The following is an 18,386-nucleotide window of genomic DNA, read 5'->3' as shown; positions in this document are numbered from 1 at the left end:
TTTAGGATTTTACAGAAAAACATGAAATGGTGGGATGCAATCCCCACAACATTGGTTTAAAATAAGCCTGGAATCCAATATAATTGGAATAGAATTTGACCTAATCAGTCACCATAAACCAATGGCTCGGGGCATTGTGTTCAAAATTTAATTAATCATTATCTTAATGATGTCTGTGCTGCTCTGTGAAAGTAAATGAGCTCCTTGGATCTAATTTGTTTTAGAAGGGTAACTGTTCTTTCCATAATAACAGCTTCTTGGAGATCGGTTTTATCCAATATATTGCAATGTACAAAGCCACCCAAGTCCAATGAAAGTGCAGTTTATTATGCATGGATTTTCAACAAGAGCTACAGATCCACATTAAATTATAACTTCCCTCAATTAACCTTATTTGTGTTGCTTATGAACAACAATATCAGCAGGGTATCAATTCATATATGTAAAACAAAAAACAAAATGCTGGAAGTACACAACCGGTCACTTAGTCTTTCAAGAGAAAAGACAGGTTATTGACATTTGGGTCTGTAACTCTTTATTTGAACTGATGACCAAAGGATAAACAGGCATTTTAGGAAGGTTGGAAAAATAAAGAAAAAGAGGGAGGCAGAGAATCAATGGATACATCAATCGCAGAGTAAATAAATGGGTGGCATGACCTGCAAACTGGTTAATAGTTGATAAAGATTATCACTGAGGTGATCCAGACAGATATAATGGACTAATTGTAATTGTAGGTGTGGGCGTCTCCAGTGTCTTCACCTTCCACTATCTGCACTTTTTTTGTCCTTTTTATATCTCTACATCACCTAAGTGATCTTTTATAACATTCCATCCTCAAAAACCCCACCCTTGACTATTCTGTACTCGCTAACTACCGTCGATCTCCAACCTTCCTTCTCTAAGGTCTTTGAATGTGTTGCCATCTCCCAGATCTGTGTCTGTAACTCCTTGTTCAAATCCCTCCAGTCTGCTTTCCACCTTTTCTGCAGTACTAAACGGTCGTAGTCAAAGTAAGGAATGACACCTGCTGTTGACTGTGACATTCCTTCTTGACTCCTCTGCAGTGTTCAACACAGTTCACCATGCTATCCTTAGCGAATGCTTCTCCTCTGTTGTCCAGCTCTATGAGCTGCCCTCAAATTTCCTACTCCTACCTATCTGAACATAGCCAGATCTTTTCCAACAATGGCTTCTCTTCTCACCCCCACACGGTCACCTCAGCAGCACCCAAGGATCTATCCTTGGCCCTCTCCTATTCCCTATCTATATGTTTCCCTTGATGACATTATCCACAGACATAGGGTCAACTGATGAAATATATGCTGATGATAGTCAGCTTTACCTCTCCACCAGCTCCCTTGAGCCCTTGACTGCCTCTGTGTTGACAATCTGCATGTGCAACATCCAGTCTTGGATGAGCTATAATTTCCCACAGCTCAACATCGGGAAGACAGAAGCCATTTTCTTCAGCCTCCATCACAAACTGTGCTCCCTTGCCACACAATTCCAATGGTCTCTAGCTACTGTCTCAGGCTGAACCAGATTGCTCCAAGCCTTGGCATCCTGTTCAACCCTGAGCTGAGCTTCAGACCCTGCGAGCCAGAAATTTCTCAGAGCTGTTCCTGTTCCGCTGCTGTAACTTCATCGTAATCTTCATACATAGCCTTGTCACCTCCAAACTTGAATATGTCAACCCTCTCCTCAATGGTATCTCATCCCTCCACCCTCCACAAACTCCAGCTTGTTCAAAGCTCTGCTATACATATCCTGTCCTGCCCTAAGACCCCCTGGCCCATCACTCCTATCCTCACTGACCTACATTAGCTCTATTTCCCCCAATGATTAAAATTTAAGATCCTCTTTAAATCTCTCCATGGCCTTGACCCACCCTAACCCCACAACTTCTCCCAGCTCTATATTCCATCCTCCCAGCTCTCCATTCCTTTGACCTCATGCGCATCTCTCCCTTTTCTTCATCCCACTATTTGCAGATCCTACTCTCTGGAATTCCCTCCCTTATCCTCTCTGTCTCTTCACCCTCTTTCCTCCATTAAAAAACTTCTCCAAACCCATCCCTTTGACCAAGCTTCTGCTTAACTCTCCTTTCTTGGTTCAGCATTAATTTTCCACAGGCTTATCTTTGAAACGCTTTGGGATTTTGTCTACATTAAAGGTGCTATATAAATGGAGGAAGTAGTTACTTTTTTTTGTATGGGCCTCTCCTATGTCTTTTCAACCTCCATTATTTGCATATTCTTTTGTGCTTTTTATGTCTGCACCACCTCCCTGATGATCTTTCACATCATCTAACAGTGTAGTAAGTGATTTACAGGTCAATCCATCCATTTACTCCCTGTTATTGATTGGTGTATATAGCTCCTCCCTTTCTCTTTTCCAACCTTACTGAAATGCCTGTTTATTTTTCAGTCTGATGAAGGTTTATGCGCTCAAAATATCAATAACCTGTCTTTTCCCTTTTTAAATCTGTTTTTCTAGCATTTTCTGTTTTTAGTTTCAATTTCCAGATTTGGATGAACATCATCAAAATTTACTTAAGATTATTAATTTGCAAAACTCTTAATGTTTTTATTTTTTAGATTCCTGAAATGTTGCTTTCATTGAGCTGTGGGCAAGAGAAGAAAGAAAAAGGACGTAGAAGTTCAATTTCTGGTCTGTTCACTCCTAACGTAATACATGATCAATGTTGGGAATTACATTTCTGTTCCTATCAGCTTGTGTATCTCTTGATAACAACTCTTCTATTCCATATTATAACACTTAGATTGGAGCTAAAATTGAAATTTAACAATTCATCTATTCCATAATACTTCAGATTTTGGAAAGTGAGAAAAGTCAATGATGATTTTGTTTTTTTGCCCCTATTTTTCTATTTCTGTTGAATTCATCTTTTTGAAGACATATATGGGAGTTAGCTAGTCTCCCGTGACACTGCTCACATGGAATCTGGGATCTGGAGCATAATTCTGTGCTTTAGCTGCTGAAATGGAGTTTTGTTTAACCAAGCCTATCTCTTTAATGCCACTGTTCAGGTAATCCCGATGTAAAAGTGATCAAAATTTATAATCTCTAATTTACCTCTAGATGTGCCTATTTTGCTAAAGCTCAGAATTATGCTCCAGATCCCAGATTCCATGTAAGCAGTGCCATGGGAAATAGAAAAATAGGGGCAAAAAACAAATCATCATCATTGACTCTTCTCACTTTCCCAAATCTGAAGTTTTTTAAGCAGTATAGCCTGAATAGGTTTGTAAATGTTGCCTGGAGAAGTGCCTGTAAAACAAGTGTATCCCATTTGAGATTGTATGATCCAGGAAATTCTAATAATCCCAGTAAGACCACACTTGTCTCTTAAATGAATATTATAAGGGTTTTATGTAAAATGAGAATTGTTAGTAAATTTTGTATCTTAATGTGTACAACATGATCTTCCACAGTTCTAACTTAACTTTCTTAAATGCCAAACCTGGAGATTTCTGCATGAAATATTTCAGTTATAGCTATGTGGCTGAAGGTCAGTTTCTTTGCCTATTTTGATTTCATGTCGCAGACCATGATAGCTGTATATTCAAATGTATTGTTTGGGGAGGAACTTTATACGTTTCCCATTTCTTAACTGCTTTGGCTGAGTGGGATTCTTGTGGAAAAGAAAAAATATATGACAAGCCACAGAGTGTAATTATGAAAAGAGGGCTATTGACTTCATTAGTCAGGAGCGTGGCTTGGAAAGTGAATATCTTCTGATGAAAATTTGGGAACTACTTGGGATGATAATTGTTTTTGTTATGAAGTAGGCCACTTTTAAATTTCTTAAATTTTATTTGGCAGGAATTTTAGATACTGCTTTTCCTGACACCTAAAAGAGATTAAATTCTTAGTAAAAATAACTCACTATGTAATAACAAGTGCATTTGGTATTTTTATTTGTTGTTTAAAATGCTTAACCCTAGAAAGGACTTAGCCAGTTTCAGATACCTGCCAGTTTTTCCAGAGGTAAATCTCAAATGTGCTTTTATAATTTCCAATATAATGTTCCCATTTGTAGTGTAGGCCACACACTTTTAGACAATAGAGCTGTACTGCCTGAACTGTGCTCAGAAGCAATTTAAAAAATGTCTTTGAAAATGAACCAAAACATGAATAATTGACCTGATGCAGTTAACTCAGTTCCTGAAATATTTTATGACATTTCTGAATATTCTGTTCTATCCATCAGCAGTCAATATTATGGAACAATAAATTATTTAATTAGTTTAATTGATATTGCCCAACCCAAAAGCCAAATGCATTGAACGAGATTTCGATACTTTTCTGTTTCAAAAATGTTTAGTAATTCATGGTTCAATAGGAACGGCCATGGTTACTGGGCTATAATGTAATTATTAACAGTAGGGAGTTTTCATTAGTAATTACATAGAAATAGCATTCCATGATACACTATTCTTTGAAAAGGGCTTTAATTATCAGAAACAGAAATGAATTATTCCTAATTACTAGGGTTTAATATCAAAGATTCTGATCAAGCTGAAATTGCTACCAGGCAAGACATGCTTATTGTATTAACCTAAGCAGTGCAGGAAGTTTTAGTTTTAAATGAAATAAATATGTTTCACTATTTTCATTCATGGCTATTTATGATAAATTATAAGTGAAAGGATATCATAGCATTTCATGGAGAGAGAGAGGGAGGGAAGGAGTGATCATGGACTAATTCATCTTACTCTGTTCTCGTATCCAAAAATATTGGCAGAGACCTTGGAGCAGGTTTTTGACTCACCCACTTGGTTACAGAATGACGATATAGGAAGGCCTATAAATAAGAGAAAATAATGTACAAAGTTGTGGTTTGAAATAGGCATTGTTTCATTTTGTTGAAGAGGTATTAATAACTAAAGTTTGTAAAATATAAAGCAATAGATTCTTTATTATGCATTGAGATGAAATTCGATATTAATCTCATAGCACTTAGAATAAAATCATAACTGTTTTCTAGATTATCTTGTTATGAGTGCGACTGAGCTGTATGATGATCAAGATAGATTTTCAAGATACCTTTCATTTATCTTTTAAAAAAGAAAATTCTACAGTTTATAGATAAATATTTTTCTAGCCAACCATATTGTTAATTGCATCAATGAGGTATTAAATATCTTCAGAGGTAACATGCATATGAAGAGAAAGGGGATTTTTTGCAGTGTGTTTTCTTAGTCAATAGTTGTTGATAGTCCAAGATAAATGTGGACCTTGCCTAGATTAAATGGAAAGAAAAATTGTCAAATAGAAATGTAGGTCAGCAATGGGAAATATTTGAAGAGGAGATGGAAATGGTAGCAATCAAGTATATTCCAGTAAGGAAAAAATGGAGTATATCAAAGGTTGGTGTTCCATGGATAAATAAGGAGATTAGATTAAATTTGAAACTTAAGAAAATTAGCATTTAGAGTGTTCAGCTCTCGTCACTAATTCTGGACGCTTCCCACCGACTCCATTCCCCTTCCCATCCACTGTCTCATGCTGAATCAGACTTTGCAAACTCGATGTCCTATTCAAGTTCTGAGCTTGTAATCCAAATACTCTCCATTACAAAGACTGCCTGCTTCCAGTTCCATGACATCGTCCTCCTCCACTGCTACTTCAGTTCATTTTCTGCCCAAACCCTCATCCACGCCTTTGTCACTTCCAGAATCAACTATTCCTTTGCTCTTGTAGCCGGCTTCCCTTTCTCTGCCTTCTTTAAACTTCAGCTGATCCAAAACTCTGCTGCACATATCCTATCCTGCAACAAGTCCTGCTAACCCATTACTCCTTTCCTCGCTGACCTATGTTGGCTCCCCGTCCCCCAATGCCTCAAATTTAATGCTTTCATCCTTCTGTTTAAATCCCTTCATAGTCTCACCCCTCCCGCTCTGTAGCCTCCTCTAGTGTTACAAGCCTCTTCCTGCCGCCGCCCCCCCCAAACTCTCTGTTCCTCTGTCTCCAGTTTCTTATGCATCCTCACTGCCTTCAGCTACCTAGACCCCATGCTTTGGAATTCTCTCCCTAAACTCTTCCCCTGCTCCACCCCCCACTCCTACTTTAAGACCCTTCTTAAAACCCAGCTCTTTGATCAAGCTTTTGGTCCCAATATCTCCTCTTTTGACTTGATGTCCAGTTTTTCCTTGTGCCTCTGTTAAGTGGCTTGGAACATTTTTCTATTTTAAAGACGCTTTCTAAATGCTAAATGTTAATACAGGACAGATTTTTTTAAAAAGCCAGGACAAATATAAAGAATACATGAATGCTACAAAGGGAGAGATGAGTTAGGCTAAAAGGGAATATGAAGGAAAATGAGCAATAAAAAGGCCTTCTCTTGGATAGTCAAAGTAAGAAGCCCACTAAGCTTGTAGTGGAGAGTGAGGAAATAGCAGACTTTGCCTCAGTTTTCACAGAGAAAATGGGTATTGAAATTGCAGAATCACCAGAAGTAGGTGAAGATCAGTTAAAAGAGGTTATTGTTCAGGGAGATGGTATCGCAAATTTAAAGTAGATAGCAGTAATTTTCATCTTTGCTGCTTAAGCAATAAACTAGCGAAGTAGATCACCTGCCCATTATAAAATGGAAATGAAAATCAGGTGGTTTCGATAACGGTCTGGTGATCTGATCCGTCGGTTTACTGTCCAAGCAGTGAATGTGAAAATAATTTCAGGGACCTGATGGTTCACATCCAAGGATCCTGAGGGAACATATAGTGGAAGCTCTGACTCTGAATTTTCCAAATTTCTGTGGAAAGAAAAATTATACCATAGAATTGGAGGAAGGCTGCTGTGACACCCCTCTTCAGAAATGGAGATGGAAATAAATCAGGAAATTATAGGCCATTTAGTTTCAATTTCGTTATTGCTGAACTCACTGGAGTCTGTAATATGGGATGAAATTGCTTGTCAAACATGAGACAATCAGCACAGATTTCTAAAAGGTATGTCATGCTTCACCAGCCTTATAGAATTTTTTTGAGGAAGTAATAGAGAGGAAATGGAGCAGATGTGGCTTATATGGATTTTCAAAAAGCATTTGATAAGGTACTGTGTAACAGATTTATGGGAAATATAATGGCACATGAAATTAATTGGAATGTGCTCTTTCTCACCTACAAGACAATAGCCTAGAGATGACTGTTGTCAATGTTATAGGCCAAATACTTAATATATTTATAGAAAATTCCTTTCAGTGCTATTTTCCTGCATGCAGTGACTTGTTGTTTCAGTATTCAGCCTCAGAAATACTGCCCGTTATCATTGTTATTGCTGTCGTCATCATTGTCGACTCAGAGTCTAAAGTTAGCATTATGTCTTTCTCAAGTGAAACTAATAGTGTAACAATGGTAAACACACAACAATATTGAAAAGGGGATAAGGGTCGGCCATTTAGGATTGAGATGAGGAGACATTTCTTCACTCAGGTTTGTGAATCTTTGGAATTCTTTACTCCAGAGGGCTGTGGATGCTCAGTAGTTGAGTATATTCAAGGCTGAGATTGATAAGATTCTTGGGCTCTAAGGGACTCAAGGGATATGGGGATCGGGCGGGAAAGTGGAGTTAAGGGTGAAGATCAGCCACGATCTTATTGAATAGTGGAGCAGGCTCGAGGGGCCATATGGCCTACTCCTGCTCCTATTTCTTATGTTCTTATGAAATTAATTTGAGGTTTTCGGTAACAGTTTGCCATGCTATCTGAATTTGTAATGCCCATTGTATGTAAAATATTTAGTAGTTGTACATCCTAGCCTGTGCACAGAGGCAAGAAATACCCTTGTCATTTAACAGTTCATTGGTTGGAATCAATGGCTTTAAGTGACCTAATATATGTTCACATAACCAATAATGTGGCAAAACAGGTATTGTGATATATCATCATTATTATACTTAATAGGCTTGCTGATGAACATCAAGCCTCACTGTTAAATGTTGTGTTCTGCTGATTTTGTGATGGCAATGGAAATACAAAATATTTTTGCAGTCACTGATAGACTCATCTATTATAGGAATCTTGTTAAATTTCTACATGGGCCCACAGCCACTGATGCTTTTTTCTAGTTATCTGTATTACATAATAGCTTCCTTGAGTGGTCTGCTGATCAGGGAGTGGGGTTTGATGTAGCCTGAAGCTAGTGCACAGTACTTGGAGTGACCCGAGGCTGGACAATGGCATCTGGAGCTGCCTGAGGTTGGAATTTGTATTTTGTGGACACTTTGAACAATATTCCTTTCTTTAGAAAACTGTATTATCTGAGGATCATGGTAGCATATCCCAGGTATATTCTGTCAGAAGAGCCCAAAGTTTTATTACGGAGTCACCTCACTATCTGGTTTGAATTTACCTCTTTCGGTGAACTTCAGTTATTTGTGCCTGAGCCGAGGTTCAGGTGGAGGCTTGGACAAATCAGATCTCAGAAAATGAGCTTCAGTGATAGATGGATGGGTGGATGCATTTTTTTCAGATTGGTAACTGGACTGGGTGCCAAAGTAAAATGAAGTGAGTATTTTAAGTGCAAAGTTCCCTTATAACTGAAAGCAAGTACTGTTTTAAACTTATGTGGATCACAATATATCTCGAACAATAAACGCCTTATTAAAAAGAAGTTTATGTATATTGCATGCTTGAGAAAATTAACGTGTATTTCCAATGAGCTATTTTATGGAGCCTACTGAATTAAAGAAGTTTACAATATACAGCTTCATTTTCGCTGTTTTATAAAGATAAATAATCCGGTGTATATCATCTAAATGCAACTTTTACTTCATGCTGATACTGTGCTTTTGTCTGCAGGTGATACTGATCTAACAAAGTCTTTCCTGATGATTCATGAGTCTTGCAGAGGGTATGGAGCTACTCCACACAGATACATAATTTTCTTGGATGTATACCGCTCAATTTACAATATCAAGAAAACTGACCTAATGAAACGGCAGAGTCACTTGCAGGTACATTAGGCGGATCAGTAGCATTCAACCAGTGAAGAATCATAAAATCTGACTGGGCTGGAGCACCAGTAAATATCAAAAACTTTCAGTTCATTTGTAACCAATAAATTGTTGGACTATTCTGAACCTTAAAATTAGTTGTGAAGCACAAGTAAAGTACATGCTACAGAAAATGCTGTTACAATTTTTGTTCAAATTGCTTTGGCAACTTCAATCTGCAAAGAGCTTTTTAAAAAAAAAATACATTGCACCAACAGAATTCATGTGATGATCGATCCTTTTAGGGGAAATAAACTACATGTGTTGTAACCAAAGTAATTCAGTCATGTGTGTGGCGTTTGTAAATTACACATCTGCTACCTAGTGATGGTTTACTCTCCATAAACTGCACGGTCCTCTGCATCTTATGTATTGTGTATTGACACGTCAATATTTATTCTCTTAGTTCTTGTGCATGTTTTAAAATGTACACGTGTCTGCTTTACAGCTTCTGGAAAATGCTCTTCAGAGAAAACTGCAGAATCAGCGAATTTTAATTTATTTTTAATGCTTCAAAATCAAAGGAAGTTTTGTCCTTTTCTGAAACTAACCTTTTACACACTTAATATTAAGAATGATAATGAAATTATCGGTAGACTTGACACAAATAGAATATGTGTCTGTACAATTTCTATTTATACTCCGAGGCGCGACTATTCCAAAGCTCTCCTGGCTGGCCTCGCACTTTGCACCCTCCGTAAACTTGAGCTCATCCAAAACTCTGCTGCCTGTGTTCTAACTCGGACCAAGTCCCATTCACCCATCACCCCTGTACTCACTTACCTACATTGGCTCCCGGTCTGCCAAGCCATGATTTTAAAATTTTCATCCTTGTTTTCAAATTGCTCTATGGCCTCGCCCCTCCCTATCTCTGTAACCTCCACCAGCCTTACAACCATTAGAGATCTCTGCGCTCCTCCAATTCTGGCTTTTTGCGCATCCCCAATTTTCATCGTTCCACCATTGGCGGCCGTGCCTTCAGCTGCCTAGGCCCTAAGCTCTGGAATTCACTCTCTCCATCTCTCTCCCTCTCTCTGCTCCTTTAAGATGCTCCTTAAAATCTACCTTGTCACCTGTCCTAATATCTTCTTATGTGGCTCGGTGTCAAATTTTGTTTGATAATGCTTCTGTGAAGTGCCTTGGGATGTTTTACTACATTAAGTAATATATAAATGCAAGTTGTTGTTGTTATGCAAATGATATATTAGTGAACCCCCAAATATTTTGGGATATGGTAGTTGTTGATTTCAGTGGCATGCAGTAACCTATTTACTAATACAAATCATGCATGACGTAACAGATAGTTCGCTAATATAGGCTGCTACACTTTGGAAGAATTAAATGATTTGAAAGTTATATGTTGCTGTAACTGGATGATGATCCATAAAGAAAGAACTTGCACTTATGCTAACCATGATGGTCCATGTCTTTGTAAGAAAATTGTGAATCCGCTTTTTTTCCCCAATACATTAGTTGATCACGAGTGATGTTACCTACTGACTACAGAGAAAAAAATGAAATTGAGTAGGCTTCTGCAGCTAATATCTCCCATTGGATTTCCTATAAACAGGTCTCCCAAGCCTCTCTAGGGCGTGACCAAATCCAGGTCTTCAATTGAGTTAGAATTTCAGCAAGAACTTAAATTTTTAAATATTTACAGTTACTGTAACATAGTTAAACTTTTAGTAACAACTTCTAAATTATTTCAACTCATTTAAATTTTAGTTTTCGGCATAGAACTGCAATAGCGGCTTTCTATTTTGTGGAATATGATTCTCGGATATGGTTGGTCGCTGCTAGCATGTGACCAATTAATACCACATGGTTAGCATAACCAATTAAAGTAGTCCCATTTTAAATGTATCAATTTGTAAAAAAAACCCCACACATGTGCAGCATATTACAATAAAAAAGCTAAGATTCAAATTTTGTTTGATATGTGTTGTTACAGGCTGGAGTTTCCAAGCTAAATGAAGCCAAAACACTTGTTGATAAACTGAAGAGAAAGGCAGCAGAGCAGAGCATATTATTGAAAACCAAGCAAGCAGAAGCTGATGCTGCCCTGCAAGAGATCACAGTATCAATGCAGGTATAATAATTTGTGTGAGCTGTATTGTGGATCAGCTGTCATTGAGTAGGCCAAACCTTTTAACAATTTTTGATTTCTCTAATAATATATTATTCAGCAGCAAGAGCTTTAATATACACACAGTTGATTGCTGAAGGCATCCTATTCCTAATAAGTAACCTCTTATTGAGGAAAGCTTCCTTTTGTGGCCACAGGACTCCTTGGTTTCAAAAATTGTTTGGAGGTCAAGGACAGAAAGAAGTTGCATCATGCTAGAGACTCATCCTGGGGGTGAAATTTGACTTCAGCAGTGGTGCAAAACGGGTGATAATGAACCGGCAGCCCATTGACTTCAATGGAAAAGAAATCCGGTCGAGGTGTAAAATGGGCTGCCGATTCACTATTGCCCGTTTTGTGCTACTGCCGAAGTCAAGTCCTCTGCTCCCATTATTCCTAATTCATTCAATCAAATTTACAATCATACAAAGGAAAATGATATGGCTTCATGAGGTTTCATGTCAAACTGTAATAATGCTGTTTGCAGACTGATTGTAGTGGGGTTTTCTCCACCTCCACTGTATATATGGACCTTCTTTTGGACCAAACCGAGTTTCATTTCTAGAATCATCAGCTTCAACTTCCTCTGTTACCTCTGCACACAGGAACAAACTGTAGTCGATTTAACCTATATTTTAAAATTTGGATAATTGATCTGTTTATAGAACGTTGCGTAAAATTATTTTTTAAAATTAATTTTACTGGTGATTTTGATTTTTAGGACCCTCGCTTTTTCTGCTTGCAATTATTTTAATGCTGATGATGACCCATTTGTTTTAAATGGATTATTGCTGGTGTTAAATTAAACCTTCATTGGTAAATTTTGGCTAAGTTATCAACACTGCAATTGTGATCAAGGTGCATTTTCCTATTTTCACATTCAGTATTTGTCAGTCAGAGTCTGTGCCACCTTAAGTACATCGTTCAATAAGTTTCTTTCCTGCTTCATTTGATTCTTTAGGATCTGCAAAACATTTGTGGATCTCTACCAGTGATAGTCATGACCATTATTTTATGGCTGTGGTGGGCTTTTTATGGCTGTGGTGGCTGGCCTCGAGCAGCTCTGGGCCTTGAGGGCCCAGCTGCAGTATCTTGCCATGGGCCGGGGCAGTTTGGCTGTGTATCACTGACAAGGGCACTGGCAGAGTGGATGTCGGGGAGCAGGCGATGCTGTCATCCTAAGAGAGGACAGCAAGTGCCTCTCCCACTGAGCCAATGCCACTCTCTGGGGACTGCGCCTCAGCACTCCTACTGCCCTGCGTGAGAACAGAGTGCAGGAGCGATGTGATGCTCTGAAAGCCCCTCTCAGCATTCGCCCCCAGAGCCAAGATGGCAGCAGTCTGAACTTCCATGGCAGATCTGTCAACAGAACCTATATCATGGTGGGGCCCACTGCATTGTTCATAGAGCTGACCACTCACTTCATGGTTAACAGCATGGTTTCCATGCTCTGCGCGAAGCCCCGACATAAGTTGAAGCTGGACTCCTCCATGCTCTCAGCCATTGCATGCAAGCTCTCTGGTAGGCAGGCCAATGCACTTAACATTTCCTGGTGTAAGGCCATCGAATTTCTTCTTTATTCGGGGCCCTCGAAGCTGACATCTGAGTCATCTACAGCAGGGCTAGGACTTTCACCCTCTGGTGAGCTGGCTCTTGTGCCACCCTATCCCCCAGCCTTAGGTCCTGCACATGTGCCCGGTGATTTCCCGCATGAAGACCCCTCCTTTAGCCTACCCTCTTGATTACGTGTGGTGCTAGCCTCTGAGCTGGTGTTTGTTAGGATTATATCAAGTGATGACATGTCTTCAGGAAGGCTGCCCTCCTATTCCTCAGGTGCCATAAGGGCCTCAACATTTTATGCAGCTGAAATGGGAGAGAGAGACAAGGGTTAGCTATAAATGCAAAGGGTAAGCAGACAGAAATGACTGGCTGCTGAAAGCAGCTGCGGTTTGTCTTGCAGAGTGTATGGGGTGAGCTAGAAATGAGAAAGGAAAAAGAGGGCAATGTGTGAAGAAACCCTTCAGGACGTCTCCTCCAGTGTTTCCACTTCCCACAACTATTACGCGCTTTCTGCCGGGCATATAGAAGATCTTCTCCAGTGCGAAAGGATGCGTAGGCGGCCTCTGCCTCCTCCAGTTGCCGTCTGCAATCTTGTGTGCCACTTTCTCCTGCAAGAAAGAAGAGTGTGCTAGTGGTGGCCTTGTGAGCTGTTTTGAGATTACGCCCGTCAAGGTCGAATAGAGCGGATATTTTGTGCTACATGTGAGGTTTGAGGAAGTGAGGGTTCCAATAGTGCTGAGAGTAGGATGTGCAGTGTGTGTGAGAAGGAGGTGCGGTGCAGTGATTGTAGGAGAGCAAAGAGAAGGGAGTGTTGTGAATAGTGGGGGTGCAGGTGTGAGTGAAAGTAATTGTGCTGAGAACCCAACTTTCACAACCATGATGAGGTCATTAAACTTCTTTTGGCATTGCAGCCAGGTCCTGGGAGCTTAGCTAAAATTTAATGAATTGTCACCTTTCATGAGTGAATTTAAGGGAATATTCTATACATTGCAAAGCAGGTAAAGACATGAGATAATGATATCAAAACATTTTAAATGGACACCATCCCTTACTCCTCCCTCTATTGACTAAGCTGCATTCAATAATAAGATAATGTTATTTGAATAATTAAAAAATGTTACTCTATTTTACGAAATTAAATATTTAAAATAAAGAATAAAATGAAGTTCAAGTTTTGAAGTGACTTTTTTGGAAAATTTCTGGAAGTTGGGAAATCCAAATAACTTATTTGAGTTGGCGAAGAATTAGTACTATCGTGGCGTAAATGGGACATGAGTGTATTGCTTGTTACTTTGATATCTTTCATTCTCTGTATCTTTTAATTCTACGTTACTTTAGGAATGAGGACTGAAGCTAATGTAAAAATGTAAAAGTTTAAACATTGTATTTCTTGATAGAATGCCAGTGAACAGAAAACTGAAATGGAACAGATCAAACAGAAGATAGCCGAGGAGGTGGTGAAGATTGAAAAGCGTAAAAGTGTAATTGACAATGAGCTTAAGCAGGTCCAGGTAACGTTATTTTCATTATTTGCTGTAATACTATTTCCAGAAGATTAAAAGAGTTTGCCATCAAAAAAGACTAAACTGGATTATAAAGCAAAAAATAACAAAATGCAATACAGCTGTTAGTGAAAAATAAATCAACCAATTTCAATATACTTGTTAGCCACAAAGCTTCATCATGCCAGAATTATTTTTGATAGTATAGAATAGATAACCCCTTGCAAAAATAATTTTAAAATGGTTCAGGATTTTGAACTTAAATTCTATTCAATATGCTTGCTATTTTAACATAATCCTTTTATATTTCTGTGCTGCTGTCCATTCAGTTGATAAATACAACAGCCACACATACACGTTTACAACAAGAGTTGCACAGTAGACATCAGGAGCAGACACCATGCTTGATTTTCCTTTTCTTGCCCTAGGATACTGAGGTCAATTATAGCCCCCAGTGTCAATCTCATGTAGATTAGCTAACTCAGTACAGATTAATGATTGAATTCAAGAACTTCCTGGACTGTAAGGGGGGTATTTTAATCCGCTCACGACGGACGGGGTGGGGGGAATGGGTTAAATTGTTAAAAATGTGAAACCTGACCCCAACCGACTTCCGGTTTTACCGTGGTGGGTTGGGGGTGGCCGAGTAACCTGCTCTGGAGAGCCGGGTCAGTGATTATAATATTTAAATGATGCTGCGTTCCTCAGATGTGACAGTCATTTGAATTTAACGGCAGATGGCCGGGTTTCCCAGGGCTTGAGAAATCCGGCAGCTGAAAGGAGGCGAGAGCTGGCGGCTGCAGCAGGTAAGTGCTTTTCCAGCACTGCTTTTGGGTCAGTGGAAGCAGGAGTGCTTCCCCTAGCTCCTCAAGCCCATCTTCATTTTCCATCCTCCCACCGCAATCTCTTTCCTCCCACCCCCCCGCCCCGCCGTCTCGTCCCAACCCCCCGCCCCGCCGTCTCGTCCCAACCCCCCGCCCCGCCGTCTCGTCCCCTCCCCCGCCCCGCCGTCTCGTCCCCTCCCCCGCCCCGCCGTCTCGTCCCCTCCCCCGCCCCGCCGTCTCGTCCCCTCCCCCGCCCCGCCGTCTCGTCCCCTCCCCCGCCCCGCCGTCTCGTCCCCTCCCCCGCCCCGCCGTCTCGTCCCCTCCCCCGCCCCGCCGTCTCGTCCCCTCCCCCGCCCCGCCGTCTCGTCCCCTCCCCCGCCCCGCCGTCTCGTCCCCTCCCCCGCCCCGCCGCCTCGTCCCCCGCCCCGCCGCCTCGTCCCCTCCCCCGCCGCCTCGTCCCCTCCCCCGCCGCCTCGTCCCCTCCCCCGCCGCCTCGTCCCCTCCCCCGCCGCCTCGTCCCCTCTCCCGCCGCCTCGTCCCCTCCCCCGCCCCGCCGTCTCGCTCCAAGCCCTCCCCCCCTCCCCCACCCCCACCAATCCCTGATCTTCTCGATTGCAGGGGACCGTCCCCAGCGATTCCCGACTGCTGCCTTGTACTGCAGGCTTTCCTGCCCATCATCTGGCCAGCCTCTCAATCTCGCCAGCTACCAGGCAGGGAATGGTGTAAAAAAATTCTAATGAGTTCCTGCCGTTTAACTCGGCAGTAGTCTGTTCCTGGTATTTCCGGGTTTCCCGGCTGCTGACATGTGCCCGCCTCCCCGTAAATATCGGGGCCTGTACACCACTTATTATATGTACTCACTGAGCTATTGGTGAGAGGCAGCGGCAGAGTTTCCACTTTCTCTGTTTCAGCCTCTTGTAGATGAAGCCAAACGAGCAGTAGGAAATATAAAGCCAGAATCACTCTCAGAAATCCGGTCACTGCGAATGCCACCTGATGTAATCAGAGATATTTTGGAGGGAGTGTTACGGCTGATGGGTATTTTTGACACTTCGTGGGTCAGCATGAAAAGGTGAGGATATCGTGTTAAATAAATCAGAATGTTGTATAATTAACAGAACAAATGCAGTGATTAGCAAGTTGAGGGATAATGATGTTTCATGATAATTATAGCCTTTAATTTTTGTGTCTGTGTAGAATTTGTTAAACTGAGGGACATTATGAATTAGAACAGTTTTCCTTTTTTAATCCAATGGTAGTGTTATGCTAGATGAGGTACACTCGATCAGATGATGTTCAAAAATCCCAGTTTCTTGCTGTGTCAATGTAACTTGGTTCCATCCTCAAATAAATGGTTCTTATTACCAAAGTGTGATAATTTGTAATTCTAGCAAATATTCTCATGGTGTCTGTAACCAAGATTGTATCCATGATGTGGAGATGCCGGTGATGGACTGGGGTTGACAATTGTAAACAATTTTACAACACCAAGTTATAGTCCAGCAATTTTATTTTAAATTCACAAGCTTTCGGAGACTTCCTACTTCCTCAGGTAAATGTTCAGGAGCTCCTGAACATTTACCTGAGGAAGGAGGAAGTCTCCGAAAGCTTGTGAATTTAAAATAAAATTGCTGGACTATAACTTGGTGTTGTAAAATTGTTTACAAGATTGTATCAGTTAATACAGTTTGAGGACAGTTTTTTGTCTATTCTTTATTATCATTAATCTTTTGTTATAAATGGTTGAGAAACTACTGTTTGTTTTATTTTGAGTGTACTTTTTATTATTGTTCCCCACCCCCGATTTTTCCCTCTATCCTAGCCCTTTCCTGCCAAAGTTGGTCCCTGGGGGGATCATTAGATAGCAGTCGGGGCTAGGACCCCTGGTTGATTTTACTCTCCAAAGCCTGTAATGATGAGTGTAAGGAATCTTACAACACCAGGTTATAGTCCAACAGTTTTATTTGAAAATCACAAGCTTTCGGAGCTTTCCTCCTTCGTCAGGTGTGTGACACACCTGACGAAGGAGGAAAGCTCCGAAAGCTTGTGATTTTCAAATAAAACTGTTGGACTATAACCTGGTGTTGTAAGATTCCTTACATTTTTCCACCCCAGTCCATCACCGGCATCTCCACATCATGGAATGACGAGGCCAGTTGTAACACCCCCTACTTGTAATTAACGGACTAGCAGAGACCAGAATTGAACCAGATCTTCTGGTCTAGCATTACATTGGCAGTACATTTACCCACTAAGTCATCGGGGCAGCTGTTCACAAAAATCCTCATTTAAGTATCAGTCCTAACCTGAAGGTGGTTCAGAATCTTGGATTTAAAGCATAATAGTAAATGGCATAAAACCAGCTTTTTTATGTCTCATTGTTATAGCTGAGTCATTTAGCATTATCCACAGATATTACCAGTAGATCAAGACAAGATGGTTCTCATGCCAATGTGTATATTTATAGCTGAAACCAATGTGGAAGCACCCTAGACTCTTGCATGATTATGTATATTCCAAACTAGGCTTACGGTGACTTCTGATAAGTTGATTTAGTTTATATATTTATACTTGGGTCCCAGGACCATGGGGATTTGTGAGATTATCTGATTTTTGTGTTTTACAATATTTGTTGACTTACCAGTAAATATTCATTAATTGATTTTCTCGATGATACCTAACAAAATGTTTTCTGAAATCGGGCAAGGGGCCTTTGAGGGTCCCATTATTTGCAGTGGGTCATTGGGTGTTTCTCAGTATCTACAGGGTCTCTAAGAGTATGTCAGTATTTGCAGGAAGTCCTCCACACAGAAAGGTTTGAAAACCACTGGTATAAATGGTCAGTTCAATGAAATAAAAACTAAAACCAACAGTTGCCTTCCATTTCATTAGTAGTTGGAATGGTCTGGATTTAGGAAATGGTTAAATGTACATTTTCAATATAATTTTTTTAAAAATTGTAACTTGATAGGAATAGTTTCCTCAGCAAAAATATAAGTAAAATATAATTTACGAAAGGTCCCTATTTTACCTAATGTCATGGCAGTAACTGATTTGAAAAGGACATGGCTTTTTAATTTGTGATTTTAATTTTGACCGTCACAGTTTCTTGGCAAAACGGGGAGTGAGAGAAGAGATTGCAACTTTTGATGCCTGGAATATCAGCAAAGAAATCCGAGAGAGTGTAGAAGGACTTTTACAGAAAAACAGTGCTTCATTTGACCCAAAGGTAATATTGATAAGTAACAGAAGATAGTTGGCAGTGTTTTATGACCGTTTATTAGGGACAATTAAATGAATGACAGTTGAGAAATTAAAATTGCAATCGAGAATTGTTTGCTCATTAAATTTTCT

At 40.2% G+C, this 18,386-nt stretch overlaps 1 protein-coding gene across 4 annotated transcripts in view; it reads left to right on the top strand.

Moving 5' to 3' along the window:
- The window catches only part of dync2h1 (dynein cytoplasmic 2 heavy chain 1), a 656,363-nt gene that overhangs the window by 203,038 nt on the left and 434,939 nt on the right, over positions 1-18,386 (top strand). For all 4 annotated transcript variants that reach the window (XM_067986146.1, XM_067986147.1, XM_067986148.1 and 1 more), the window contains exons 54-59: positions 2,601-2,673; positions 8,828-8,982; positions 10,973-11,110; positions 14,104-14,217; positions 15,944-16,104; positions 18,138-18,261. In XM_067986146.1, coding sequence (XP_067842247.1) covers positions 2,601-2,673; positions 8,828-8,982; positions 10,973-11,110; positions 14,104-14,217; positions 15,944-16,104; positions 18,138-18,261 — 765 coding nt within the window. The remainder of the gene's footprint in view (positions 1-2,600; positions 2,674-8,827; positions 8,983-10,972; positions 11,111-14,103; positions 14,218-15,943; positions 16,105-18,137; positions 18,262-18,386) is intronic.

Source organism: Heptranchias perlo, chromosome 6 (assembly GCF_035084215.1).
Source record: "Heptranchias perlo isolate sHepPer1 chromosome 6, sHepPer1.hap1, whole genome shotgun sequence".
Lineage (NCBI taxonomy): Eukaryota > Metazoa > Chordata > Chondrichthyes > Hexanchiformes > Hexanchidae > Heptranchias > Heptranchias perlo.
Note: the sequence above shows the minus strand (reverse complement) of the source record. Positions and strands in the feature narration are given on the sequence as shown.